The sequence below is a fragment of the Pseudonaja textilis genome, chromosome 7 (assembly GCF_049901715.1).
Source record: "Pseudonaja textilis isolate UNSWEBS1 chromosome 7, rPseTex1.2, whole genome shotgun sequence".
Lineage (NCBI taxonomy): Eukaryota > Metazoa > Chordata > Lepidosauria > Squamata > Elapidae > Pseudonaja > Pseudonaja textilis.
In genome coordinates, this window is record NC_141996.1 from 7,916,596 (window position 1) to 7,940,470 (window position 23,875).

Sequence of the window (23,875 nt, forward strand, 5' to 3'; positions counted from 1 at the left end):
TATTTTTATTTTCTGTTCTTACACTGTGCATTTATGTATTTTATTATAAGTCTCCTAGACTCGCATAAAAGTACAGGTAGTCCTCAACTTACAACAGCTCACTTAGTGACCATTCAAGCTTCTAACATCACTGAAAAAAGTGACTTGTGACCATTTTTCACACTTACAACCGTTATAGCATCCCCTGGGCATGTGATTTACATTTGGATGCTTGACAACGAACTCACATTTACGACAGTTGCAATGTCGCAGAGTCATGTGATCGCCTTTTGCTACCTTTTAACAAGCAAAGTCAACGAGCAAAACAGATTCACTTAACAACCATACTACTAATTTAACAGTTGCAGTGATTGGGGTAACAAATGTGACAAGAAAAAGTTATAAAATGGGGCAAAACTCACTTAAGAAATTTCTCACTTAACAAGTGTTGGGCTCTGTTGTGATCGCTGAGGACTACCTGCATACGGATGACGAACTGTTGAGGTTTACCCACTTAGGTGATGAAACATCTTCAAGAAAACAACCAAGACCAGAGAACACCAAGGACCCCTCATGTAAAAGTGAGGTGGACAGCTGTACGAATCAAATAAATAAACGAATACTTCGGATGTTCCACTTGATTAACAAATTAATGCATTTTCTGGATTAGCACAATGCAATGGGTCTGCAAAAAAAAAAAAGCCAAGTCTTCAGGCTAAACCATTAAAACCAAACCAAACGTAATAATAAGCTAGCTCTTTAACTAAGTTGGTTATATACTTCAGGTGAAGCAAGCTGTTCAGATGGGAAGCAAGGAGAAGAAAACTGAGATAAATGAAAGTTTCATCACAGGACAGAGGTCTATAAATGGAAGCAAAAAGGCAAAAAAAAAAAAAGGTTGCAAGGGCTAAAAGTGAAAAGAAGCAGAAAGTGAGAAGGCATGACCATGGGTGGGAAGATGTTTCAAGCAGGCTGGAAAGTGGGTGGGAGTGAAGGATAAAAATGAAGTGTCAAGTGATGGAGGCAAGGACGAAGCCAGATTCAAGCAAGGGATGAAATAAGCAAGCTAAATAAAGGAAAAGGGGGTTCGGCGGGTTTGTAGGAAAGTGAGAAAAAGCATAAAAATGGGGATGTCAAAATAAAAAATGGGGATGTCAAAATGGGAGGAAGAAGTCGTGAGGGGATTCAAGAGCCCAACCTTCTTGTGTGGGGGTGGGTGGGGGGGGGAAGGACCACAGGAGCTAGTCTCCTTCCTGGATCCACATACCCCACACACACACACCTTTCCCAACCCAGGATGATGGGGATGGTAGTTCAAGGCACCCAGAAAGGGCCTGGTATCTAACCCATTTGGGGAGGACGCCAGTCAATCCCAAAGCCTGCGAGCGAGGGGATGGGGAGTGGTAGCGTCAGGACAGGCTGCCGGGAACGATGGGCTTCTTCACGCCAGAAGGACTGACACGCCCCCTTCGCTACGCTGGCTGGGGACGATGGGGAGTGGAGTCCGCGCGTCGGCGAAGAGGAGGAGGAGGAGGAGGAACGAGCCCAGGGTGCCCCGAAAGAGCCATTTACAGGGGGATATATATATATATTTTTGCAGGGGGATTATTACCGCGCTGGCAGGCTGAGCCTTCATCGGAGGAAGGGGCTCCTGCGGTCGGGAGGGGTGGTGGAATAATAAAGCCGCTCCGTCCGTCCGTTTCAGCCGGCCTCCTCGTTCGCTTGCCCGCCCGCCCGCGCCGGCTCAGCTCCATCTGCTAGGAAACCACCGCAATAATGCCAATGCCGCCGCCAGCCTCACCGCCGCCGCCGCGGCCACCACCGCCATCGCCTCCCCTCAGCAAGCGCGGCTGCTTCTCCGGCCCGGCTGATTACGCGCCTCAGCACGGCCGGATAGCTGAGGGAAAGGAGGGGGGAGGGCCTTGAGCGCGAGCGGCCCAGCCAATCGGAGGCTCCCTCGCGCGGCCGCCTTCGTCCAGCCGCCCAATCCGAGCCGAGCCATGTGACCGGCCAAAATGGCGGGCCCCACGGGCGGCGTGTGACCCAACCGAGCGATTCGACCTCGGGGGCTCTTCGCGGGGCCCGGAGCGAGAAAAGACCCTGAACCGGGAGACCTTTCCCGTCTGACCGGGGCTGCGGCTAGCAAAAGGGAAGCGCCTATAAAACGTAGGTGGAAGGAAAATGCTTGGGAAAGGGCGGGGAGGTGCGAGCGAGAAAGCTCCGTTGCCCGCCGCCGCCGCCACCACCACCCACCGTTGATCGGTTCTCCTTTGCTCTAAACCGGGAGGCCTTCCGGGCTGGCTCCTCTCCTGCCAAACGGACCTTATAATTAAACAACGCCGGGCGGGGTCCGCGGGTGCAATGCAGGGATTGCTGCAGAAGGGAAGACATCCCTTATGTATAGCTCCGGCTTGGTGGGCTGCCTGCGGACCTTTCGCTGCCCAGCTAGGAAGGTCGCGATTGCGGGCAAACCTCGCCCCAGGGATTCCGACGCAGGGGTTACGACGGGGTGTGTGTGTGTTAAAGAGGGGAGGGCGAGGCTGCAGGACGAGGAGACTTTTGCTACCTGCGAGAGGGAAGTGGCTGCAGCGCTGCTGCAAAACGGGGCGGGGTGGGGGTAGGTTCTTCCTGCATCGGGCCGACCTTCCTAAGTGCTGAAAGCGGTTGGTTGGTTGGTAAGGAAAGAAGGAAGGAACGAAGTGGATGGACAAAAGCAAGAAAGGAAAGAGTGGAAGGAAGGTATGGATGGATAGAAGGAAGGTAATGGGTGGACAGAAGGAAGGTAGTGGATGGGCAGAAGGAAGAAAGGAGTAAAAGGAAGGCATGGATGGGCAGAAGGTAATGGATGGACACAAGGAAGGAAGGTGTGGAAGGAAGGTAATGGATGGACAGAAGGAAGGAAGGTAGTGGATGGGTAGAAGGAAGTGGATGGGCAGAAGGAACAAAGGAGTGGAAGGAAGGCATTGATGGACAGAAGGGAGGTAATGGGTGGACAAAAGGAAGGTAGTGGATGGACAGAAGGAGGAAAGAAAGGAGTGGAAGGAAGATTGGATGGACAGAAGGAAGGTAATGGATGGGCAGAAGGAAGGAAGGAGTGGATGGATAGAAGGAAGAAAGGAAGGAGTGGAATGAAAAAAAGAGTGGATGAGAGGGAGGGATAGTAGGGAGGTGCTAACCTGCATGGATCATCTCTCTGGGGTTGATGATGAACTCCACTGCAAATCAGAGCACCAGAGTGTGAGGTCAGCTTCTGCTTCAGAGAACAATCCAACTTTCATTTACTAAATTTACATGCTGCCCATCTCACTGTTGAAATGACACTTGTTGCCCCAAAACAAAGTTTCCCAACATGTGAGGTGCAGGAAGAGCCCAGGGGTGTGAAGAAAGAAACTTTTAGTTACACCGTGACAATAAATCCACTTTTCCCAAAGTTTCCTGGCCTTGTTTTCACAATTTCCTTTGCGTTGCTCCCCTCGTTTTGAAGTACTGTACATGCCATCCATCTAGTAAACTTGCAAGATTTGTTTTCCTCGCGATGCACATGTATACATATGAACTAAACTGTGTTTCTCCGTGTCATATATGTGGGTATATGCATAATTTTGTATTTATTTACTGTGTAATGTTTATGTAGTGTATATTGCAGATGGTGACCTTTTGAGAGCTGTGTGCAACAAAATTTTGTTTTAATGTATGATTAGTGTACACTCAAAGTGACAAAAGGCTAAGTGTTCATTTAGGGGCTGGGATTTCTAAGGGAGGTGTGTTGGCAAAAAAAAGTTTAGTAAAGTCATTTCTCAACAGTTTGAAGGCAGCTGTGATTTAGCATACCTAAAAGCATTGTGTGTTTTTTTGTTATATTAATATATAAAGTTATTTTGCAACTTCAAATCAATTTTAATTTTTATCAAACCTTTTTTACAGAATAAAAACAACACAAAGTAAAAAGGAGGGAGGGAGGGGCTTCTGTTCCTTAGTTTGCCAGTGCATATAAAAATAGATAGGATCGAAAGGGAAAAAATGAATGTAAGGCATTGGATCAGAGCATCTTGACTGATTGATGTTTCAGGACATTATTAAAATAAATCGAGACCTTTTACAGGTCTTCATTTTCCAGCATAGATGGTTTCAGTTGTTTAAAGTTTACAATAGGAAGAGCAGGATTTTGATGTGTAAGAATTAACTTTCTTCTTTGTTGCTCTCTTGGCATTAGACAAAATGAATAGGCTTCATCAATAAATCAGTCTATTTATTCAATTTCTATAACTGCCAAACTCAATCAAGTAACACTGAACAGCTTTCAGTTTAGTTATTGTTTTGGCCATTGGTAGAAACAAAAATAAAGCCTACCTAAAAATGGCATTAATAAAGATGTTGATAAAATAAGTGAACATTCAAACACTCTCATTCCAGCAAATAAAATACCAGAAAGCATTAGAAACTTTTGATAGGTATTGTTTAGCAGCAGCCCAGGCAAAGCTTGCTGATTTCCATAGCATGGTTCCTTCTCTCAATTCATTATGTATTCAAATTTATATGAATTAGGCCAAAATGATTTCCTTATCAAGAGGGGAGTCTAGAAACTTTCCACGCGCTGAAGGAGAAATAAGAGCACTACAATAAATAATGGGTAAAATCTTCTATATCTTCCTTGGAGCAAGGACAGAGCCCATATTTATATGGGATATTGTGACCCTCTGTAGTAGTTAATACCTTTTACTGGAATGATAAGTCCTGTAAATGCTGTTCAGAGGAATGGCACTGTAACATCAATCAGAATAGAACTGGAAGGGACCTTGGAGGTCTTCTAGTCCAACCCCCTGCTCAAGCAGGAGACCCTATACCATTTCATGCAAGTGGCTGTCCAGTCTTTTCTTAAAAGCCTCCAGTGATGGAGTACCCACAAGGTCCAAAGGCCAGCTGTTCCACTGATAAATTGTCCTCACTGTTAGGAAGTTTCTCCTTAATTCCAGGTTGCTTCTTTCCTTGATTAGTATCCATCCATTGTTTCTTGTCCTGCCTTCTGGTGCTTTGGAAAATAAGTCCCCCCCCCCATTCTGTTTTATTAAGTGTGTACCAGCAGACAATTATATTTTGTGACAATGTAAAAATATTTCTTTGAGCAAAGACATGCGGCGCCCTGTTTTTGTAATAATAAAATATACCTGTTTCGGAAGTGCTGCAGACTCTGAGCAAGAACTGTAAACTTCAGTTTAAACTATTCCTTACAGCAGCTTAATTTTCCAGGTTCCCTCCCTGTTTTAAGGAAATCTATTAATTACTGAAAATCTAAAATGAATCTTAAAGCACTCCCCACCCCCCACCCCAGGCTTGGGTAAAAGTGGAGGTCCATTGTACTGATAAGAAGCATTATTGAAGCATTACAATACCATTATGTTTGTTCTCTTTTAATCCCCTTTATCTCCTCTATTTTTTCCAATGCTACAGAGATTAAAATGGCAGGGAAAGAAGTTCTGGACCATCCTGTGGAGAAAAAATTCAATCATTCGAGAGAGATCCCAGAAGCCAAATGGCAGATGATGTTGGAAAGGCTGCCTCAGCGAGATCAGTGAGCACTTAACACTTTGCAAATACCTGAATATTTAAGTACAGGTGGTCCTTGACTTACAACTTTTTGTTTAGTGACCACTTGAAATTACAAGGGCACTGAAAAAAGTGACTTATGACCATTTTTCACACAACCATTGCAGCATCCCTATTCAAACTTATTGTCTCGTCTTGCTTCTTTTATTTTCTGGGTTCACAGCATACATTGAAATATACACACACACACACACACAACCCCTAATCAGGTTTAAAGCCAACCAGATGTGGCATCTTTAGGGTTTTTGTGTGTGTGCAATAAAGTGTGTGCAGTTCTTTAACTTCCCAAGTTATGAAATAGGCAAAATGAAACTCTCCACATGTTTTTGACAGCTAGCAAAGCCAGCAGTCAGAAAATCTTAGGAGTTCTACATAAGGAGGTTGCCAGCCCAACGTTGCAAAGTTAAATATTTAGCTTCAGATATGGCTTCACCCTTAATGACATATTTATAGTTTGTTCTTTGTGACCAAAATGTTTTTCAGCCCTGTAATGGGATGAAAAGCCATTTTTGATTAGTAACTATTTACAAATCTAAGTCATTTCTTATCATTATTTATTTTCAGAGAATTCGGAGTACAATTCTGGGTTTATAAAAATTAAGAGCACTGATATTTCTGCCTTTCAGAAAAAGGGGAGTCATGTCATGAAAAGATGATGTTTCATAGACCCCTTTTTAAAAACTTCTAAAACTGGACTGAATTTGGGTAGGAAACTGTTGAAAATATTCTTCCCCAAATACACTGGAAATTCTGATGTAACCATAATCGTGCCCATCCGTCAAAATAGTGTCAAAAGTGCAACCTCTTGGTGCTGAAAAAATAGCCCACACCTGCTTTAGGAGGTTAGCAGAGTTCTGTCTGCTGCCTTGAATAGGCTTTGCATTCATTACTACTTCAGCAGTTCACCTACGCAGGTATGCATCTGTCAACCTTAAGGCTCATTCTGAAAATCTAGAATAGTTTAGAATCTCATGACATTCCTGAGGACTAGCTTTATGAAAGGCACGAGCAACCTGGTTCATACAGTGGTGGCAATAAATAGATGCTAATTTGATAAAGGATGCCAATTTCAGTAGGGCTTTTTGTTCACCTAAAGATGTCAGACTTCGCTTAGGAGAAATTATAGTCTTACTGTATGAACCTGATTGCTAGCTAATTCATTAATTACCCATTATGAAGCTAGTCCTCGGGTATATTTCATGAGATTCTATACTATTTTAGGCTTTCAGAGGGAGAATATTTGCTTTCCTTTTTTATTCTTTTGCTATAGCATGTGATGCACTATACTGATAAGACAGGTTAGTGTTGTAGTCGTTAGTAGTGGTGGTGGTATTATAATAATACTTTCTCTTCTTCTACAGAAGTTTCTTCCTAAACGGAAGCTTTGCCCTTGCCCTCAATTCAAGTCTCCTTGCCTTAATATCTAATAACTCATTTAGGAAGATTCTGCATGTCACGCAGGCTCGTTATTCAACAGTTGTAGCCATGGCTGTATTGCCCCTCACCGTAACATCAGTTGCTTATGAGGCCATAGTAAAACACTCTTTGATGACAGGTATGTGTTAAGACTTCATCTAAATAATTCAATCTTTTTTTTTCCTAATCTCTGTAATAACTATGCCGATATTTCCGGCATGGCACAGACTTACCTTCACTGAGACAGATTGGACTCCATCCTCTTTATTATGTGGTGTGTCTCTTTAATAAATAACAATTTGTAGTGGTGGTTCTGGATCTGGTTGTCAAAGTTTGCTTCTTCTTTTTTTAATTATGCCCCACAAAACAGAACTCATTTTAGTAAATAGTGTGTAATAGTTAGGTAAGATCCTGGTACTTACGGCTCCAGATGAGGTAAACCTTACTTTCAAGTTATAACTCCAATTCTTATGAGTTACTTTTTTCCATTCACTGCACTGTACAATTCCCAGAATAATTTCCAACATATTTAACTTTTTATCATGCTTGGTAAGGGTACTGGAATGCCTTCCCCCTTTTTCAAAGCTTCTATTTTCAAAAAGATTCTGAGCGGCTTACAATATTTCAAAACAGAACTTAAAAACACGGTTAGAAACATAACCACCCAGAGAAGAGAGTAGACAGGAGGTCTCCAAACTCCCTACTATTCAGGCCAACAGAGTGATGCCTTAAGAAATTTGAAATATCCAGAACGCTAAGAGAGCAGTTTTTGTATGTATCTTTGGTGAATGCTATTTATTAGAAGTTATGTCTTTTCAATAAATTACCAGGGAGTTGCAATAGAATAGGCATGCTTCCTGAATCTCATAAGATGACAATTGTTAACTGACTGGACCTATTCTGCCTATTCATATGGGTAGAAGTGAATGGACGCAAATGGACTCTCAAATAGCCAGGCCCTTTTCCGTGAAAATCCAGCATCTTGAATTGCATCCAAAAGCCATGTGGTAACTTGTACAGCTTGCCCGACAGCAGTGATACATGGACATAACAAGAAGCTCTCATTACTACTCTCAGGCTGCTATGTTTTCGAAGAGCTGTAGCTTCTGGATAGTCTTGAAGGGAAGACCCATGTACAGCACCTTGCAATACTTCAATTGCCAGGTAATCAGATTCTAGTTGGATATTGCTGAAGTATTTACATGAAGAGACACATTATAAGCTTACTCTTTTCTCTGGCTGCTACATTATGGAGAAATGGGGTCTTTACTGAAGTTCTGCCTGTTCTAAGACAGAAGCATCCAATATGATGTGTGTTTTCCAAAGCCTTTTATAGTCCATTTTATGAAACATTAAGAAATTACTGATAAAACTGAAGCAGCACTGGAAAAGACATCAGCAGCAAAATTAGGACAGGCATCAATGTAGTCTGAACAATCTGTTTTTCTGATAGTAATGCAACTACACTAGAGTAAACTGCTTTTTAAATACAGTACTGTTCCTCTAATCACTGTTTCTCAACTGGTTGTTTTTAAAGATATGTGGAATTCAATTCCCAGAATTCCCCAGCCAATTCTGGAAGTTGGAAGTCCACACATCTTAAAAATTGCCAGGACTATCTGAGAAAAAGTGATTGAAGATGTTAAATCTGCATTCATTATGAATATTTTGAACCATCCAAGGCCAGGAAAATTAGGCATCTCATTCATACTTGTTCTGAGTGTTCTCCTGCAATGGAAATCTGGAACAAGTCTGTGTTCCTTCATGTTTTGATTTGGACCACCAGAAAGAGTGATAGATATCCTGGAACTACCCATTTTACAACCTACAAAACACTGGCTAAGATGTTAGCATACCTAAAGGTGGGCTTCCGTAATTTAAAAATAATTAAAATAATCCTGGGCCAATTACTTTGCAGATCATGTAATCGAACTTGACATGGATTACTGTGCTAATGTATGGTTCATGGGGAAGGGAGAAAAGAAAGGGAAGGGAGAGAGGAAGAAAAAAGAAAGAGGAAAAGAAAGCAAGGGCTGGCTGCACATTTCCTTTGACAAAGCTAGAAGTTTCTTCCACTGGAATTCGGGATACTTTAAATATTTCAGTGGTTGCACTATTGCATTTTAGTTCACATGTTCCATACCTAAACTAATCCCTAGAGGAACATTGTCAGCATGCAGCATGTTTATTGCAATTTTTCTGGGAAACTATTTTAAACCACAAATACTAATTTAGTTCTTTATTTGTTTCAGGTAATTTAAACTGTGAAATCTGTGCTATGGTGAGAGGTGGTTTAGTAGGAGCTGTCGTGGGCTTTTTCTACCCCATCATTCTAGCTTTGCCTCTGAATGCATTGCTGGCTACAAGGTATGTTTCAACCGCACTGTTATATTAAGCACTCTGTTAGCAGCTTATTTGCAGGAACCAAGATTGTGTTTTTGTTTGTATTTGGAAATTGCTTTTGTTGTTGTTATTTATTAACCATTTGCTTGAAAATCAAACGTCTACAAAACTACGTGCTTTGTCTTATAAACTTCCATTTTTCTGGAATTTCTGGGCATAATTTCAAAAAGCCTATTCATCCATTGCTTCTGTTTTACAAGATAGTCTGTTTTCATTTATAAACATTCATTGATGATCTTTCACTGTTAAACTATGTGGGTAACGAAAGCGTTGGGATATAAACCTTAATTCTATGTAATTATCCAACATGATCGTGTAGATTGTAGGATTCTGTACTTTACTGACTTATGTACGAAATTATTTTCTTAATTTAAATGTTTTCCTCAACTTTGGCTGCTGTCGTTAAGAAAAAGTGCAATTCATTAAGTAGCTTCCAATCCCCTGCTTGTGGGAAGCCAGCAGAAAATGTCGGAAATCATGATCACATGACCATGGGACATTGCAATGTTGTAATCCTAAACTGGGGACCCATCACATGGCCATGGGGATCCTATGATGGTCAGAACTCAAACCTGTGATAAGTCCCCTAATTCAGCACCAACATAACTTTGAATAGTCGCTGAACAAGGACTACCTGTAGGAAGAGGGAACACAGTTCCAGAATGTAATGAATTTACATTACAATTAAAATTCATTATTGCAAAAGCTTTACCTTTCTATACCCTTCTTTATATAGGTAGTCCTCAACCTACAGCCACAATTGAGGCCAACACTGCCATTGCTAAAGCAAGTCCATTGTTAAGTGAGTTTTGGCCCCATTTTACTATCTTTCTTGCCACCGTTGTTATGTGAATCGCTGCATTGCTAAGCTAGTAATATGTTTGTAAAGTAAATTTGGCTTCCCTGCTGACTTTGCATGTCAGAAGGTCGCAAAAGGTGAACCCCGGACACTGCAACCGTCAGGAGCCAGTTGCCAAATTTGATCACGTGGCCACAGGGAGGCTACAAAAATGGCCATAGGTCACTTTTCTCAATACCGTTGTAACTTCAAACGGTCACTAAACAAATGCATGGAAGTTGAAGTCTGCCAGTATCCTCCTTTGAATAACATTATTCAGGGATGGTAAATTTTAGAAAGAAACTCTTAGCAATTCATTTCCTTCTCGGTAGTAGGGTCCATTTTAAATCTGGGAACTGGGTCCTTTTTTTAGGAGTGAGAAAGCTGTTAATTATTGCAATCTTGGCCAAATTCTTCTTCATAATCTTTTCTCCCTCTTCCAGGTACTATACTGCTCCCTTGCCAAACAAAGACAATGCAGTGCGATTCTGGGTCTTGCTTAGTAAACCGATTTTCAAAAAGATGAGATTTGCTGCTTTAATCCAAGTTGCTTTTGGCGCGTACCTTGGTTCAAAACACCACGAAATATATCTCAAAATGTTGTGCATGCCTGAACCTGGAAGGGATCCCGAGGAAATCAGAGAATAAACCTTTAAAAAGGTGTTTGGCTTTTATTTGATTGGAGTTCTTCCAAGGTTTGGATAACTTCTGAGCATTCTAGTCTGGTTTGGGTCATTTATAAAATGGGAAAATTGAGACCACCACCACCCCCACCCCCCAATCCCAAGGAGAACCTTAAAGGGATTGACCTCTCATGCTGTACTACAAGAGAGTAACCAAGAACATTGGGTGGATGAGAAAAGCAACAACTAATTTTGGGGGGAGGAAAGTAAAGAGGTACTCTTGAAAAAGAAGCTGTGTATATCTTATTTATATAAAGTTTATAGATATATTTGTCTATATATGTACACAGCAACAAATGTATCCAATACATAGAGCCCTTCCTGAAGCACATGAAAAGCATTGGGTAATATTTCTAGTAAGCCAGCATAGATTGTTGATAGAGAGTTGACACAAGTATTTCTCGGTTATTTCCACAATCCAAAACAAAACGGAGGGCAATTTCATGCAAGACTCCAACAATACCTCAACCTATCCAGTGAATAAAAATAGTAACATAGCTAACAACATAGGCAGTCCTCGACTTAACGACCAGTTGCTTAACAACAGCTCGAAGTTACAACAAACTTCCCTAGAGCTACTTGCAATTCGTTTTCGAAATCCCAATGGCTGCACTCAACCCTAAAGATAAAGTTATCGCTTGTCCAGCCATGTCAGACGCTAGGGGGCGGTGCATATCTCGAGTTTCTTAGCCAAGGGAATCTCCAAAGACATTTCTGTGGTCATGTGGCCAGCATGACTACACCAAGATGCATGGAAGGTTATCTTCCCATTGAAGTGATATCTAATTATCTCCTTGCGTTTGCATGCTTTGGAGTTACTAGGTCAGCAGGAGCTGGGGTAAGTAATGGGAGCTCACCCCTTCATGCAGAGCTTGGCTCTCAAACCTGGGCTGTCAGCTTTCCAGCTGACAAGCTCAACATCTAACCGCTGAGCCATTGTGCTTCCTGGACACACCTCTATGGTCATGTAACTGCATTTTGAGCACTTGGCAGCTGGATCACCTTTACAACAATTTGCAGCGTCCCGCAGTCCCATGACAGCAATTTGTGCTGTTTTACTTCCAGTTTTGGGGGAGAGAAACACCCATTGGGAAAATGGATTTGCTCGATAAAAAACGGTCACAAAATCAGATCCGGTCATGTAATGCTTCAACCTATGAACCACGACGATTTACGACCATCCTTCTGGGCTCTATCACAATCCTACCTTGAGGACTACCTGTCTGAGAACTAAATCATACAGATGGGGCTTTCGTCAGAAATACTTGTCCACAAGAAAATTTTTGGAAGATCTCATACGTTCTTCCCTTAAGCAAATCAGTTGTTTAAGAATTATAAGTTTAGCTTCAAATTTGCTGGGATATACCTATTTCCAAGTTTAAATATCTATATTATAATTACACAAAGAACCAGACATTAAATCTGTTTCGTGGCCAACCCACTTGCCCACCTTCCCAGTAAGTACTTCCATCTATCCCCATAGGCTCCCATTTTTGCTAGTCACCCCTATTCACTCATTACTGTACCTACTTGCCTTGTCAACTATGTGTTTGGATAATATCCTTTTATCTGCTAAAATGTAAGAGGATGGCAACTAACCCTTGAAAGATGTGCTGCTATCAAATGGAATTATCTCACAGGAGCAAGGACTCATTAAAGGCCTCAAGTACCTAAGCTAACTGTTGCCAAGAGATATATCCTCATTAAAAATGAGTCATGTCCTCAATATCTTTTTCAGCATGTGTGCAGGGCTGAGGGTGGAGTAGAAATTTTAACTGCAGCTAAGGCTCACAGGACTGTTGAGACATTGGCTGGGGAATCAGGACTGCATGAAAGAAATTGTTACCACTGGTAACAGGGCGAAATTTTCGACGGTTTTGCATATCTGGAGCTTTCTCCAAAGTTGAAGAATTAAGACTATCTGAAGCAAACTGGCCCCCACTCAAACGCCGATCAAGCCCAATTGTTCCGTTGCTAGCTTTTAATGTTGCAGTACAGGGAGTCCTTGAGTTATGACCCACCATTGAACCCTAAATTTATGCTGCTAAGTGAAACATTTGTTAAGTGAGTTTGTCCCGTTTTATGATTTTTTCTTGCCAAAGTTAAGTAAATCACTGAAGCTGTTAATAACAGGGTTAAGTATATCTGGATTCCCCACTGACTTTGCTTGTCAGAAAGTCACAGAGGATTACATGACCTTGGGACACAGCAAATGTCATAAATGTGAACTGGTTGCCAAGCACCTGAATTTTGATCATGTGACCATGGGATGCTACAATGGTCATAAATGAAAAACATTCGTTAAGTCTCTCTTTTCAGTGCCGTTTTAACTTTGAATCATCACTAAACAAATTCTTTTAAATTGAGGACTACCTGTATATATAGGATGCTGAGTAACTAGTTGCCCACACCTGCTCTAAATTATTTTTATGTGCTCTGAAGCTCAAATACTTACTAGTGCAAGTGCCATTTATCTTTATCATATGCCTACTTCAAGCCGATACTTTTTAAGATTGTCTATAAAACTTTTTTATTCAGTGTAGTTCTAATTATGTTAATATACACCCAGATATGAGTCACAAAGTGTTTTTTTACTTGAAAAGGCTAGTTAATTTTAGATCATACGTGAAATCCATTCAAAATGATGTTTCAAAAAAACCCAGAATAAGCCACTTTTCAGACATTTTACCTCCAAACAAAAGAGAACTTGGGATCTTTCCGTTTTGCAAGGTTAGTCCTTGCCTTACAACAGTTCATTTAGTGACTATTTGAAGTTACAATGGCACTGAAGACTGACTTATGACCGTTTTTCACCCAACCACTGCAGCGTCCCCATGGCCATGAGATCAAAGTTCAGATCCTTGGCAACCAATTCATATTTTACGATGGCTGCAGTGTCCTGGACTCAGGCAATCACCTTGTGTGACCTTCTGACAAAAAAAGTTATAAAAAAAGATGTTGAGACTTTGAAAAAAACGTGCAAAGAGCAACGAAGATGATTAAGGGCCTGAAGACAAAAACATACAAAGAATGGTTGCAGGAATTGGGTGTGGCCAGTTTAGAGAAGACGTGATAGCAGCAGTCCAGTGCTTAAAGGGCTGCCATAAAGAGGGGTTCAACTTAGTTTCCAAAGCACCGGAAGGCAAGACAAGAAACAATGGATGAAAATTAAAGAAGCAACCTGAAGAAGAAGCTTCCTAACAGTGAGGACAATTAACCAAGTGGAGAAGCTTGCATTCAGAAATTATGGATGCTTCATCACTGGAGTTGTTTTTTTTTTTTTTTTAAAGAGACTGGATCTGAAATGGTATAGGGTCTTCTGCATGAGCAGGGGGTTGGAATAGAAGACCTCCAAGGTCCCTTCCTGCTCTATTCTGTTTAAAAATCAATGGGGAAGCCAGATTCACTTAATTTACTGCAGGGATTTACTTAACAACTATGGCAAATAAAGGTCGTAAAATGGGGCAGCATTCATTTAACACTCTCACTTAGCAATAGAAATTTGGCACTCAATTGTGGTCGTAAGTCAAGGACTACCTGTGTGGCATGCCTTTGCTCCTTCAGACATATCCCAGTGGTCCAGTGAGGTCCATAGCACCTCACCTCAACCACCACTGATGCACTGGCCTGGATGCTTTTTCCTTGTCAAAGGATTAAGGAATAGGCTGCCAGTGTAGCATACTGCACTGACATGCTTGCTCACAATCTTATCCTCCTTCCTCTTATGGCAACCAATGGTTACTGGGTTATCCCATTTTTGTCTGCACTATATTAGCCTATTTTTGAGCAAAATAATGTTTCGTTCTGTATATGGGCCAACAGGACCTTGGATCCAACAGAATTCTAAATCTAAAGCATACAGAGTATATTTCAACAGGGACATCTTATTCATACACACTCCAGACTTGGAATCCTTAAATAAGACAATTGTTACCTAGTTGATAGAAATATTTTGTTCATCTGTACATTGGCAATGCCCAACCCTCCAAAAATACTAGTGAAGATTATATGCTTAAATACTACATATGCTTCTTGAAATGAACTGCATGTCTGAACAGTACTTAATATGAACATCTCTATAGTCAATAAAGCATATTGCAGTTTTTGCATTGATAACAACTGACAGCTACAGATACCAAACTTTATGGAATTGCCAGGAAAAAAACCCAAAATGCATAGGTATAATCAAGCAATGTTTAAATGGCTGCTTCAAATTTTAATTCTATGAATATAATTTGGTAATGCCAAATTATTTTTCAATGAAATGTTAAAATCTGTGTAAGGTTATCTCAGAGATACTCAGCCTTGAGAACTTTTAAGATGTGTCGACGTCAACTCACAGAATTCTGGGAGTTGAAGTCCACCGATCTTAAAATTTCCCACAGTTGGACAACTCTGGTTTAGTAAAAAGGGTGTTTTTTTGGGGGGGTCTGCATGTGTATGGCTTTGGGAGAAGAATTTGGGGAGATTCTTACTTAAGTTTTTTTTGTTTTATCAGTACCCTGTTTCCCAGGGAGGATGGAAAAAAATATGCATAATACAGGTGAAACTCGAAAAATTAGAATATCGTGCAAAAAAGTTCACTTACTTCAGTAACGCAACTTAAAAGGTGAACCTAATATATGATATACACTCATTACATGCAAAGCAAGATAGTTCAAGCTGTGATTTGTCATAATTGAGATGATGACGGCTTATAGCTCATGAAAACCCCAAATCCACAATCTCAGAAAATTAGAATATTACATGCAATCAATAAAACAAGGATTGTACATAGAACAATGTCAGACCTCTGAAAAGTATAAGTATGCATAAGTACTCGGTATGGGCCCCTTTTGCAGCAATTACTGCCTCAATGCGGCGCGGCGTGGCATGGGAGCTATCAGCCTCTGGCACTGCTGAGGTGTTCTGGAAGACCAGGATGCTTCAATAGCAGCCTGCAGCTCTTCTGCATTGTTCTGTCTCATGTCTCTCATCTTTCTCTTGGCAATGCCCCATAGATTCTCTATGGGGTTCAGGTCAGGCAAGTTTGCTGGCCAATCAAGCACAGTAATCCCACGATCATTGAACCAGGTTTTGGTGCTTTTGGCAGTGTGGGCAGGTGCCAAGTCCTGCTGGAAAATGGAGTCAGCATCCCCAAAAAGCTCGTCTGCGGAAGGAAGCGTGAAGTGCTCCAAAATCTCCTGGTAGACGGCTGCGTTGACCCTGGACTTAATGAAACACAGTAGACCAACACCAGCATATGACACGGCTCCCCAAATCAACAGACTGTGGAAACTTCACACTGGACTTCAAGCATCTTGCAATGTGTGCCTCTCCGTTCTTCCTTCAGACTCTGGGTCCTTGGTTTCCAAATGAGATGCAAAAGTTGCTCTCATCAGAAAAGAGGACTTTGGACCACTGAGCAACAGACCAGTTCTGTTTTTCTTTGGCCCAGGTAATAGGCTTTGGACTTTGTTTGTTGTTCAGGAGCAGCTTGACAAGAGGAATACGATATTTGAAGCCCATGTCCAGGATCCATCTGTGTGTGGTGGCTCTTGATGCACTGACTCCAGCCTCAGTCCGCTCCTTGTGAAAGTCTCCAACACTTTTGAATGGCCTTTTCCTGACAATCCTCTCCAGGCTGCAGTCATCCCTGCTGCTTGTGCACCTTTTTCTTCCACTTTTCCCTTCCACATAACTTTCTATTAATGTGCTTTGATACAGCACTTTGGGAACATCCAACTTCATTTGCAATTACCTTTTGAGGCTTTCCCTCCTTATGGAGGGTGTCAGTGATGGTTTTCTGCACAACTGTCAGGTCAGCAGTCTTTTCCATGATTGTGATTCCTACTGAACCTGACCGACAGACCATTTAAAGGTTCAGGAACCCTTTGCAGGTGTTATGGCTTAATTAACTGATTAGAGTGGGACATTGAGCCTAGAATATTGATCCTTTTCAGAATATTCTAATTTTCTGAGATTATGGATTTGGGGTTTTCATGAGCTGTAAACCATAATCATCTCAATTATGACAAATCACGGCTTGAACTATTTTGCTTTGCATGTAATGAGTCTATCTCATATATTAGGTTCACCTTTTAAGTTGTATTACTGAAGTGAACTTTTTTGCATGATATTGTAATTTTTTGAGTTTCACCTGTAATTCAGCCATAGCTGAAGTATGTCACTGCGCAATTGCTTAACTTTTTAGTGATTAACATTTACAAAATGATTTGTAAATACAGAAATGCTCATTGTTGTTTAAATCTTGTCACTGTTTTTTAATCTTGTATTAAGTATATTTTTAAACAAACAGTGGCTGAAAAATCAGAATTATAAAGATCTATACAAAAAAGTGTTTTTAACTGCCTTTGTATATGGCTATTATTCTCAAGCATGGAAATATATATATGAGATTAATAAATTTTGCCTGAGCAAGAGAATGGCTAGTGGTTATTTTCTATACTAAAAGAAATGTTCAATTCTTGTTTTTACTTTTGCAATTTTTATGTTAGGTAAACCATCCTGGGAGCATTTGATGAAAATTGGTACAGAAAATTAAAGCATCCTAAATAAATACTGCTACATCATTATCAATCACAGAAAAAAAATCCCCTGGATACTAATATAAATCCATCCCCAACCAGAAAAATACACACAATTATATTGCTTAATCTATAATACATCTCTTAACACTGTACAAAGCTTTTGTGAATGAGCCACCCGGCCAAACCACTATTTTATAGAAAATTAAGGGATACGATAAAAAACAGCCTTGAGTCTTTGACTGAAAGGTAAACCTTTTTAATTTGAATAGATGTCCTCATAAGTATGCCTGAATTACTTACACAGAAACACTGACATATTTTAAGTATTATTACGATATATTCCATTCAAGCTTTAGTTTCAAGAAATATTCAATCAACTGATTAAACAAGGACAAAATACTTGCAAATCTATTTGGCTTGAATATGTTTTAGTTAGGCACTAAAATCCCTGCAGGTCTCACTTCTGGGCTTTTGCCTAAGCAAATGTGTCACTCACTTTCTATGCTGAGAATGGTATTCAAGGCAACAGTTCATTTTTCAACGACACACATGGTTAAATACCCAGAATATATATTTTTAATCTCACAACATTTTAAATCATACAAAAGTAAAGAGGATTCCATTTCACAATAATGCAACATTAACAGAACAACTTCTGTGAAAAGCAATTTAAAAAGGCATTTGCTTCTTGAAATACAAACAAAGTATGTGTCACAAATCTTCCTGTTGGCCCAAGGCTATCAGCAATAGAAAAAAAGGAACCATTAAATTCTATGGAGTCCCAGGAGAATAAATAAATGAATTATGGACAATAAATTGCTGCCCTTTAAAGATATTGAAGCATGATTAAAAACTGAAAAACTTCTTGTCTATATTTTCGTATTTCAGTTTATTATCCGGCAAGGACTACTACATTTAGAAGATTCCTTAAAAAAAAGCCACTTACTAAGTATGGGATATCAAGAAATGAACTGGCAAAAAAATTAGTTCTCTGCAGTGCTGCAGCTGCCTTAAGAAAAGACTTGCCAGCGTCCTTGTAGATGCTCCTACTAATTTAGATGGGAATCTGTACATTCATGTAGCAGATGCGACAACAGAAGGGAAAACAGCTACTGTACATCAATTAAGAGGGAATTAAAATAGTCTTCGCAGCAATCCTAATTCTAGCTGGGGAAATGTAAGGTGTTATCAATCATCTGATACATGAATAAAGTTTGAACAATTAGTCAATTTCAGAATATGAAAACATGAAACCACCAGTGAGAAAGCAAATGCTTTTTTTTTTTAACGATGCCACTTTTCACATCAGTATATTTAATTTCTTGCTAGATTGGATTAGTTGCTCAAAACATCAACGTTACCCTGTTCAGTGTTGTTTCAAAGTGAAATACAGCCAATGCCCTGTTACCTTGCTCCCTTTTTCTCATACTACCTTTTAAAATAAAGCAGGAAGGGTGGCCAGCAGCTGGTCCCGTCTCTTCTGCCCATGACAGCTGTATCCACTTCAGCATAAAGAAAAACAAGGATGCTAAATATACACATACTTCATTAAACAGCAAGGTTTCACAAAGAAAATCTTGTGGTTTTGAACACAGAGATTGCAAGAGATTTTGAGAATGTTGCATTTCATTCATGGGAGAAATATTCGTATGTTTCTAATTCAAGACAAGAAGCAGCTTCCTTTATGGAGCCAACTGATTTTTCCAGGTTTAACATTCTTTGTGAAACCTCACTTTACATTATTTCACAACCCTTATGTCCCCATTTTACAGAAGTTTAAATATAAAGCACTTAAACATGACAGACAGTTGATGCAGGGCAAACGTATGTGCTAGCCCCCAAACCAGCATGAGTTTGTCAGCAGAAAATCTTCCTCCACCCTAGACAGGAACAATTGCATAAATGTGTGGGGGGAAATATATATATTTGTTCATTTACTTTTTACTTTTTAATTTTTGAAAACTTTCAAACTGGCATGCCACTTTCATTTTAGTACACTTGAGCAAAATGCAGGTCCCACTTTAAGAGTCCTGCATGAGACAAAACTAAACAAAATTCACTGAACTAAAATATTTCTAGGCAGTCTTCAAAATGCATGCAGTAATGTAGTGAAAGAACACAGATATGACTAAAACAATCTGTGGGCTTATTTGCTTCCTTGCAGATAAGGACACATTGTTATAGTAACTGAACAGCCAAGTATATGGACAAATAATCCATCTCTTATTAACTGGGAAAGCTTAAGAGCAATTGCCTCCTCACTAAACATTGTCAAAACTGCAAAACTCAGTAGTTTACTCCAATAGAAAAGTCCAAGTTCTAAAGTAAATGTTGAGGTATATTCCATTTTTCTCACATTGTCTCAGTCAAAAAAATGGTTTTAACTCCCCTTTCTCCACACAACATATTGCTAAATGTACATTTAGCAGCACTTCCCCCCAAATCTTAACCTATCTTTAAAATATTACATTAAAATAATTTCTACAAGCGTCTTGTCAGGAACATGTTAAAAATTTAGAATGACAGGGAAAAGTAATGCTAATTTGAATAGCCATTACTTGAAACTTGATTAATCAAAATTAACTAATTTTTGGAAATGCCTCCAGACCTACTTCTAACTCCTGGACCAGACCAAATCTTTTTTTTTTTTTTAAAGAAAAACAGGCTAAGTACCAATGCAAACTGTCCGATACCACATTATGGGAATATTATGGATCCTTACCAGGTTGCGAGGTGGTAAACGACTGTTCTTTTAACCCCTACACAACGAAGCCTGGCAGGGCAAGCACCTAAAAGAGAAACTGTCAGAAAAGTTTAATAGTAATGTATAACAGATGTCTTACAATTTTCACATGCATGTTTTTTTTTTAAATACCTGCTGTGCAATTCTATTACTATTTGGATGTTAAGTCTCTCTCCAGCGAAGACGTTGAACTTTTATGCATTTTGTTTTTCAGCTTCTTTTTTTAAGCCACAGAGCGGGCTAGATTTTTTGTTTGTTTGTTTAATCTATTCCCACCATTATTCATTTCACAGGAACCTTAAAATGCTATTTCTGCCCTTTCGGGCTATTCTTACCACCACTATCTACCTGCTTTCCATGCTGCAAGTTCAGTGACAAGAGCCATTTCTGATCAATGCGCCTGCAGAAAGCATTTCAGCCACAACACTTGCTGAGCGTCCTGGACGCCACCCCACACACCAACACAACAAGATGATCCTCCAACACACAAAAAGGGGGAAGTTTTGCGTTCCTTCCCCCTCTCCCTCTTCCACTAAGCAAAGGCGGCTCTAACCAAGCCAGCTTTCTCATCACTTTCCCCATTTATCTCTGGTTTCTTTTCTTTTTTTAAAAAAAAATTATTTTATTTTACAATCCTCTTCCTCTCCTCTGTTTCTCTTTCTCTCTCTTAACTGCATCCTCCGCTAGCAACCCCTGGGATGATGGCAGCAGGCAGACACCGGGAGTATTTTTATTTTATTTTTTTTTAAAGTTCTGCGTAGGCCCGAAGAAATGGAAATACTTGACCCTACATTTTGGAGAGCAAGGAGGAAGCAGCAGGAGGAGGAAGAAGAGATGAGGAAGAAGAAGCGGCCGGCAAAGTCTCCAAGCTGGCCGCCCGCTTGGCGCAGAGAGAGCAAAACTCCACCGAAAGGTGGTCGCGGTCCACGTGGAGGCAAACGCCGCCGGGGCTGGACGACGACGACGACGACGATGCGGGGAGCTTCTCCGCCGGTTCTTCCGCCGGGATGGGGAGCGCGTAGTCGTGGTCGCCGTTCTCTCCGAAGGCTCCGGCCGCCGTTGGTTGGAAGAGGCTGGTGCTGATCCTCATGCGGAGGCCCAGGCTGCCGGCCCCGTCTCCGGCCAGGCGTCCGAGCAGGCGGCCCAAAGCGCTCTGGTTAGCCAGCACGGCCCTCAAGTAGCCCGTCTCCCGCTCCAGGTCGCGCAGGCGGCGGCAGAGGCCCCGGTTGCGGTCGCGCAGCTGCCGGTTCTCGGCCGCCAAGCCTTGCAGGCGGGTCTCCAGGCCCTGCACGTAGAGCTTCTTCTTCTGACGGTTGAGACGAGCCGCCGCCGCCGCTTTCAGGCGGTTGCTGCCCGGACGCGTCGTCCTAGAAGAGCCTGAAGGCCGAGCCGCCTCGTCCGACGGACTCGCCCTGCCCCAGGCCGGAGGAGAAGCCTCGCCGCTCACCGCCGCTTCCAGCCAAGCGTCCAGCTCCAGCCCCGCGGGGAAGAGCAGCTCGCCCTCGTCCGGCTCCTCCAGCGAATCTTCGGCCATCGCCGTCGCGGTTTCCGTCTCTTCCTCAGGCCGCCGCTCGGCTCCCGGGCTCGGAAACGAGCAGGCCGCGACCGGCTCTCCGGGTTTTACCTGGCCCGACGAGGCCGCTAAGAGCTGGGCCAGGCTGTGGCGCATAATAGCGGAGGCGGCGGGGCCCAGCCGTTGCCCCGGATCCTTCCAAGGCGGGCCCGGTTGCAATGAGGCCTCGTAGTCAGGCTGGCCTCAGCGCCGCTCTCCCCGAAGAGGGTGGGGGGGGAGGGGGAAAGAGAGGCGGCGGCGGCGGCGGCGGCCACCTTCGCCTCAGGCCTCGCCCGTTTTTTTTCTTGCACGCGGCGGCTTTCTCGCCCCCGTCACACAGGGCACGCCTGCGCGCGCGCTCTGGCGCTCGCTCTAAGCATTCTGGGAGTAGAAGTCCGGGAAAGGGTGGGGGAGGCGTGGCTTCAAGCGGGTTGCTTGATTTAACGCAGGGCCTGTTTAGAGTGCTGTGTAAAATGGTGGGCTTGGGTTGCGGGTTTGGTCTGGAAAGTTTTGGAGTAGTAGAGATTCGGGGAAAGGTGGCTTTCTAAAGTCGTCCCGAGCTTTGCAGCTCACATCGGTAACTCTGCCTGGTGCCAAACCCCGGTTGATCCGTTTTATCCCGAAGGTGGTTTTTCAAAAGGCAACTGGACTTTCTTTGTTCTTAAGAAAATCTTTTCTTTCTTTCTTTCTTTCTTTCTTTCTTTCTTTCTTTCTTTCTTTCTTTCTTTCTTTCTTTCTTTTTCTTTCTTTCTTTCTTTCTTTTTTCTTTTTCTTTCCTTCTCTTTCTTCTCTTTCTCTTTTCTTTCTCTCTTTTCTCCTCTCCTTTTCTTTCTCTTCTCTCTCTCTTCCTTTTCCTTTTTTCCTTTTTGTCTCCTTTCTCTCTCTCTCTCTCTCTCTCTCTCTTTCTTTTTCCCTTTTCGTCTCCTTTCTCTTTTTCCTTTCTCTTCTTTCTCTTTCTTCCTCTCTTTTTTCCTCTTTCTTTTTCCCTTTCCCCCTCCTTTCCCTCTCATTTCTTTCTTTCTCTTTTCTTCTCTCTTCTCTCTCTTCCTTTTTCTTTCTTTCTCTTTCTCTTTCTTTTTCCCTTTCCTTTTTCTTTCTTTCTTTCTTTTTCTTTTTCCCTTTTCGTCTCCTTTCTTTTTTCCTTTCTCTTCTCTTTCTTCCTCTCTTTTTTCCTCTCTCTTTCTTTTTCCCTTTCCCCCTCCTTTCCTTCTCATTTTTTCTTTCTCTTTTCTTCTCTCTTTTCTCTCTTCCTTTTTCTTTCTTTCTCTTTCTCTTTCTTTCTCCCTTTCCCTCTCCTTTTTCTTTCTTTTTCTTTTTCCCTTTTCGTCTCCTTTTTCTTTTTCTCTTCTCTGTCTTTCTCTTTCTTTCTCTCTCTCTCTCTCTCTTTCTTTTTCCCTTTCCCCCTCCTTTCCCTTATTTTTCTTTCTCTTTTCTTCTCTCTTCTCTCTCTTCCTTTATCTTTCTTTCTCTTTCTCTTTCTTTCTCCCTTTCCCTCTCCTTTTTCTTTCTTTTTCTTTTTCCCTTTTCGTCTCCTTTTTCTTTTTCTCTTCTCTGTCTTTCTCTTTCTTTCTTTCTCTCTCTCTCTCTTTCTTTTTCCCTTTCCCTTTCCCCCTCCTTTCCCTTATTTTTCTCTTTTCTTCTCTCTTCTCTCTCTTCCTTTTTTCTCTCTCTCTCTCTTTCTTTTTCCCTTTCCCTCTCCTTTCCCTCTCCTTTTTCTTTCTTTCTCTTCAGAAGTTACAGGTACTCCAACACTGAAGGCTTTTAAGAAGGGACCGAACAACTATTTGTCTCTAAAATGCTATAGCATCTTCTGCTTCCGCAGGGGGTTGGAATAGAAGACCTCCAAAGTCCTTTCCAACTCTGTTATTCTGTGATTTCCTTGAAAACATTTCACTTCTCATTCGAGAAGCTTCATCAGAGCTGAAGAAGCTTTTTGGGTGAGAAGTGAAACATCTTAAAGGAAAAACAAAGTCCAGTTGCCTTTTGGGAAAAAAAATGCCATGATCGTTCTGAAGCAGGGGTCTCCAACCTTGGCAACTTTAAAATTTGTGGACTTCAACTCCCAGAATTCTTCAGCCAGCAAAGTTGGCTAAGGAATTATGGAAGTTGAAGTCCACAAGTTGCCAA

At 41.5% G+C, this 23,875-nt stretch overlaps 3 protein-coding genes across 16 annotated transcripts in view; 1 reads left to right on the top strand and 2 right to left on the bottom strand.

Moving 5' to 3' along the window:
* The window catches only part of DLG2 (discs large MAGUK scaffold protein 2), a 979,527-nt gene extending 977,639 nt beyond the window's left edge, over positions 1 to 1,888 (bottom strand). For all 13 annotated transcript variants that reach the window (XR_015744246.1, XM_087936973.1, XM_087936980.1 and 10 more), the window contains exon 1: positions 1,592 to 1,888. The gene's annotated coding sequence lies outside the window, so the exon portion shown is untranslated. The remainder of the gene's footprint in view (positions 1 to 1,591) is intronic.
* Positions 1,889 to 1,965: 77 nt separating this feature from the next.
* Positions 1,966 to 10,903, top strand: LOC113440485 (transmembrane protein 126A). Its single transcript, XM_026706906.2, has 5 exons — positions 1,966 to 2,145; positions 5,428 to 5,548; positions 6,945 to 7,138; positions 9,252 to 9,366; positions 10,684 to 10,903. Exons 2-5 carry the CDS (start codon positions 5,436 to 5,438, stop codon positions 10,886 to 10,888), a joined length of 627 nt encoding a protein of 208 aa, XP_026562691.1. The 5' UTR covers positions 1,966 to 2,145; positions 5,428 to 5,435; the 3' UTR covers positions 10,889 to 10,903.
* Positions 10,904 to 17,693: 6,790 nt separating this feature from the next.
* Positions 17,694 to 22,117, bottom strand: CREBZF (CREB/ATF bZIP transcription factor). 2 transcript variants are annotated; one of them, XM_026706804.2, is made up of 3 exons: positions 20,988 to 22,117; positions 20,176 to 20,254; positions 17,694 to 18,955 (listed from the first exon to the last, which is right to left on the bottom strand). In XM_026706804.2, the coding sequence occupies exons 1-2, from the start codon at positions 21,863 to 21,865 to the stop codon at positions 20,206 to 20,208; spliced, it is 927 nt and encodes a 308-aa protein (XP_026562589.1). In that variant the 5' UTR covers positions 21,866 to 22,117; the 3' UTR covers positions 17,694 to 18,955; positions 20,176 to 20,205. The 2 variants fall into 2 exon arrangements, with proteins under 2 accessions (XP_026562589.1, XP_026562588.1); XM_026706803.2 differs by having other exon boundaries at positions 17,694 to 19,333; positions 20,988 to 22,112.
* Between the last annotated feature and the right edge of the window lie 1,758 nt (positions 22,118 to 23,875).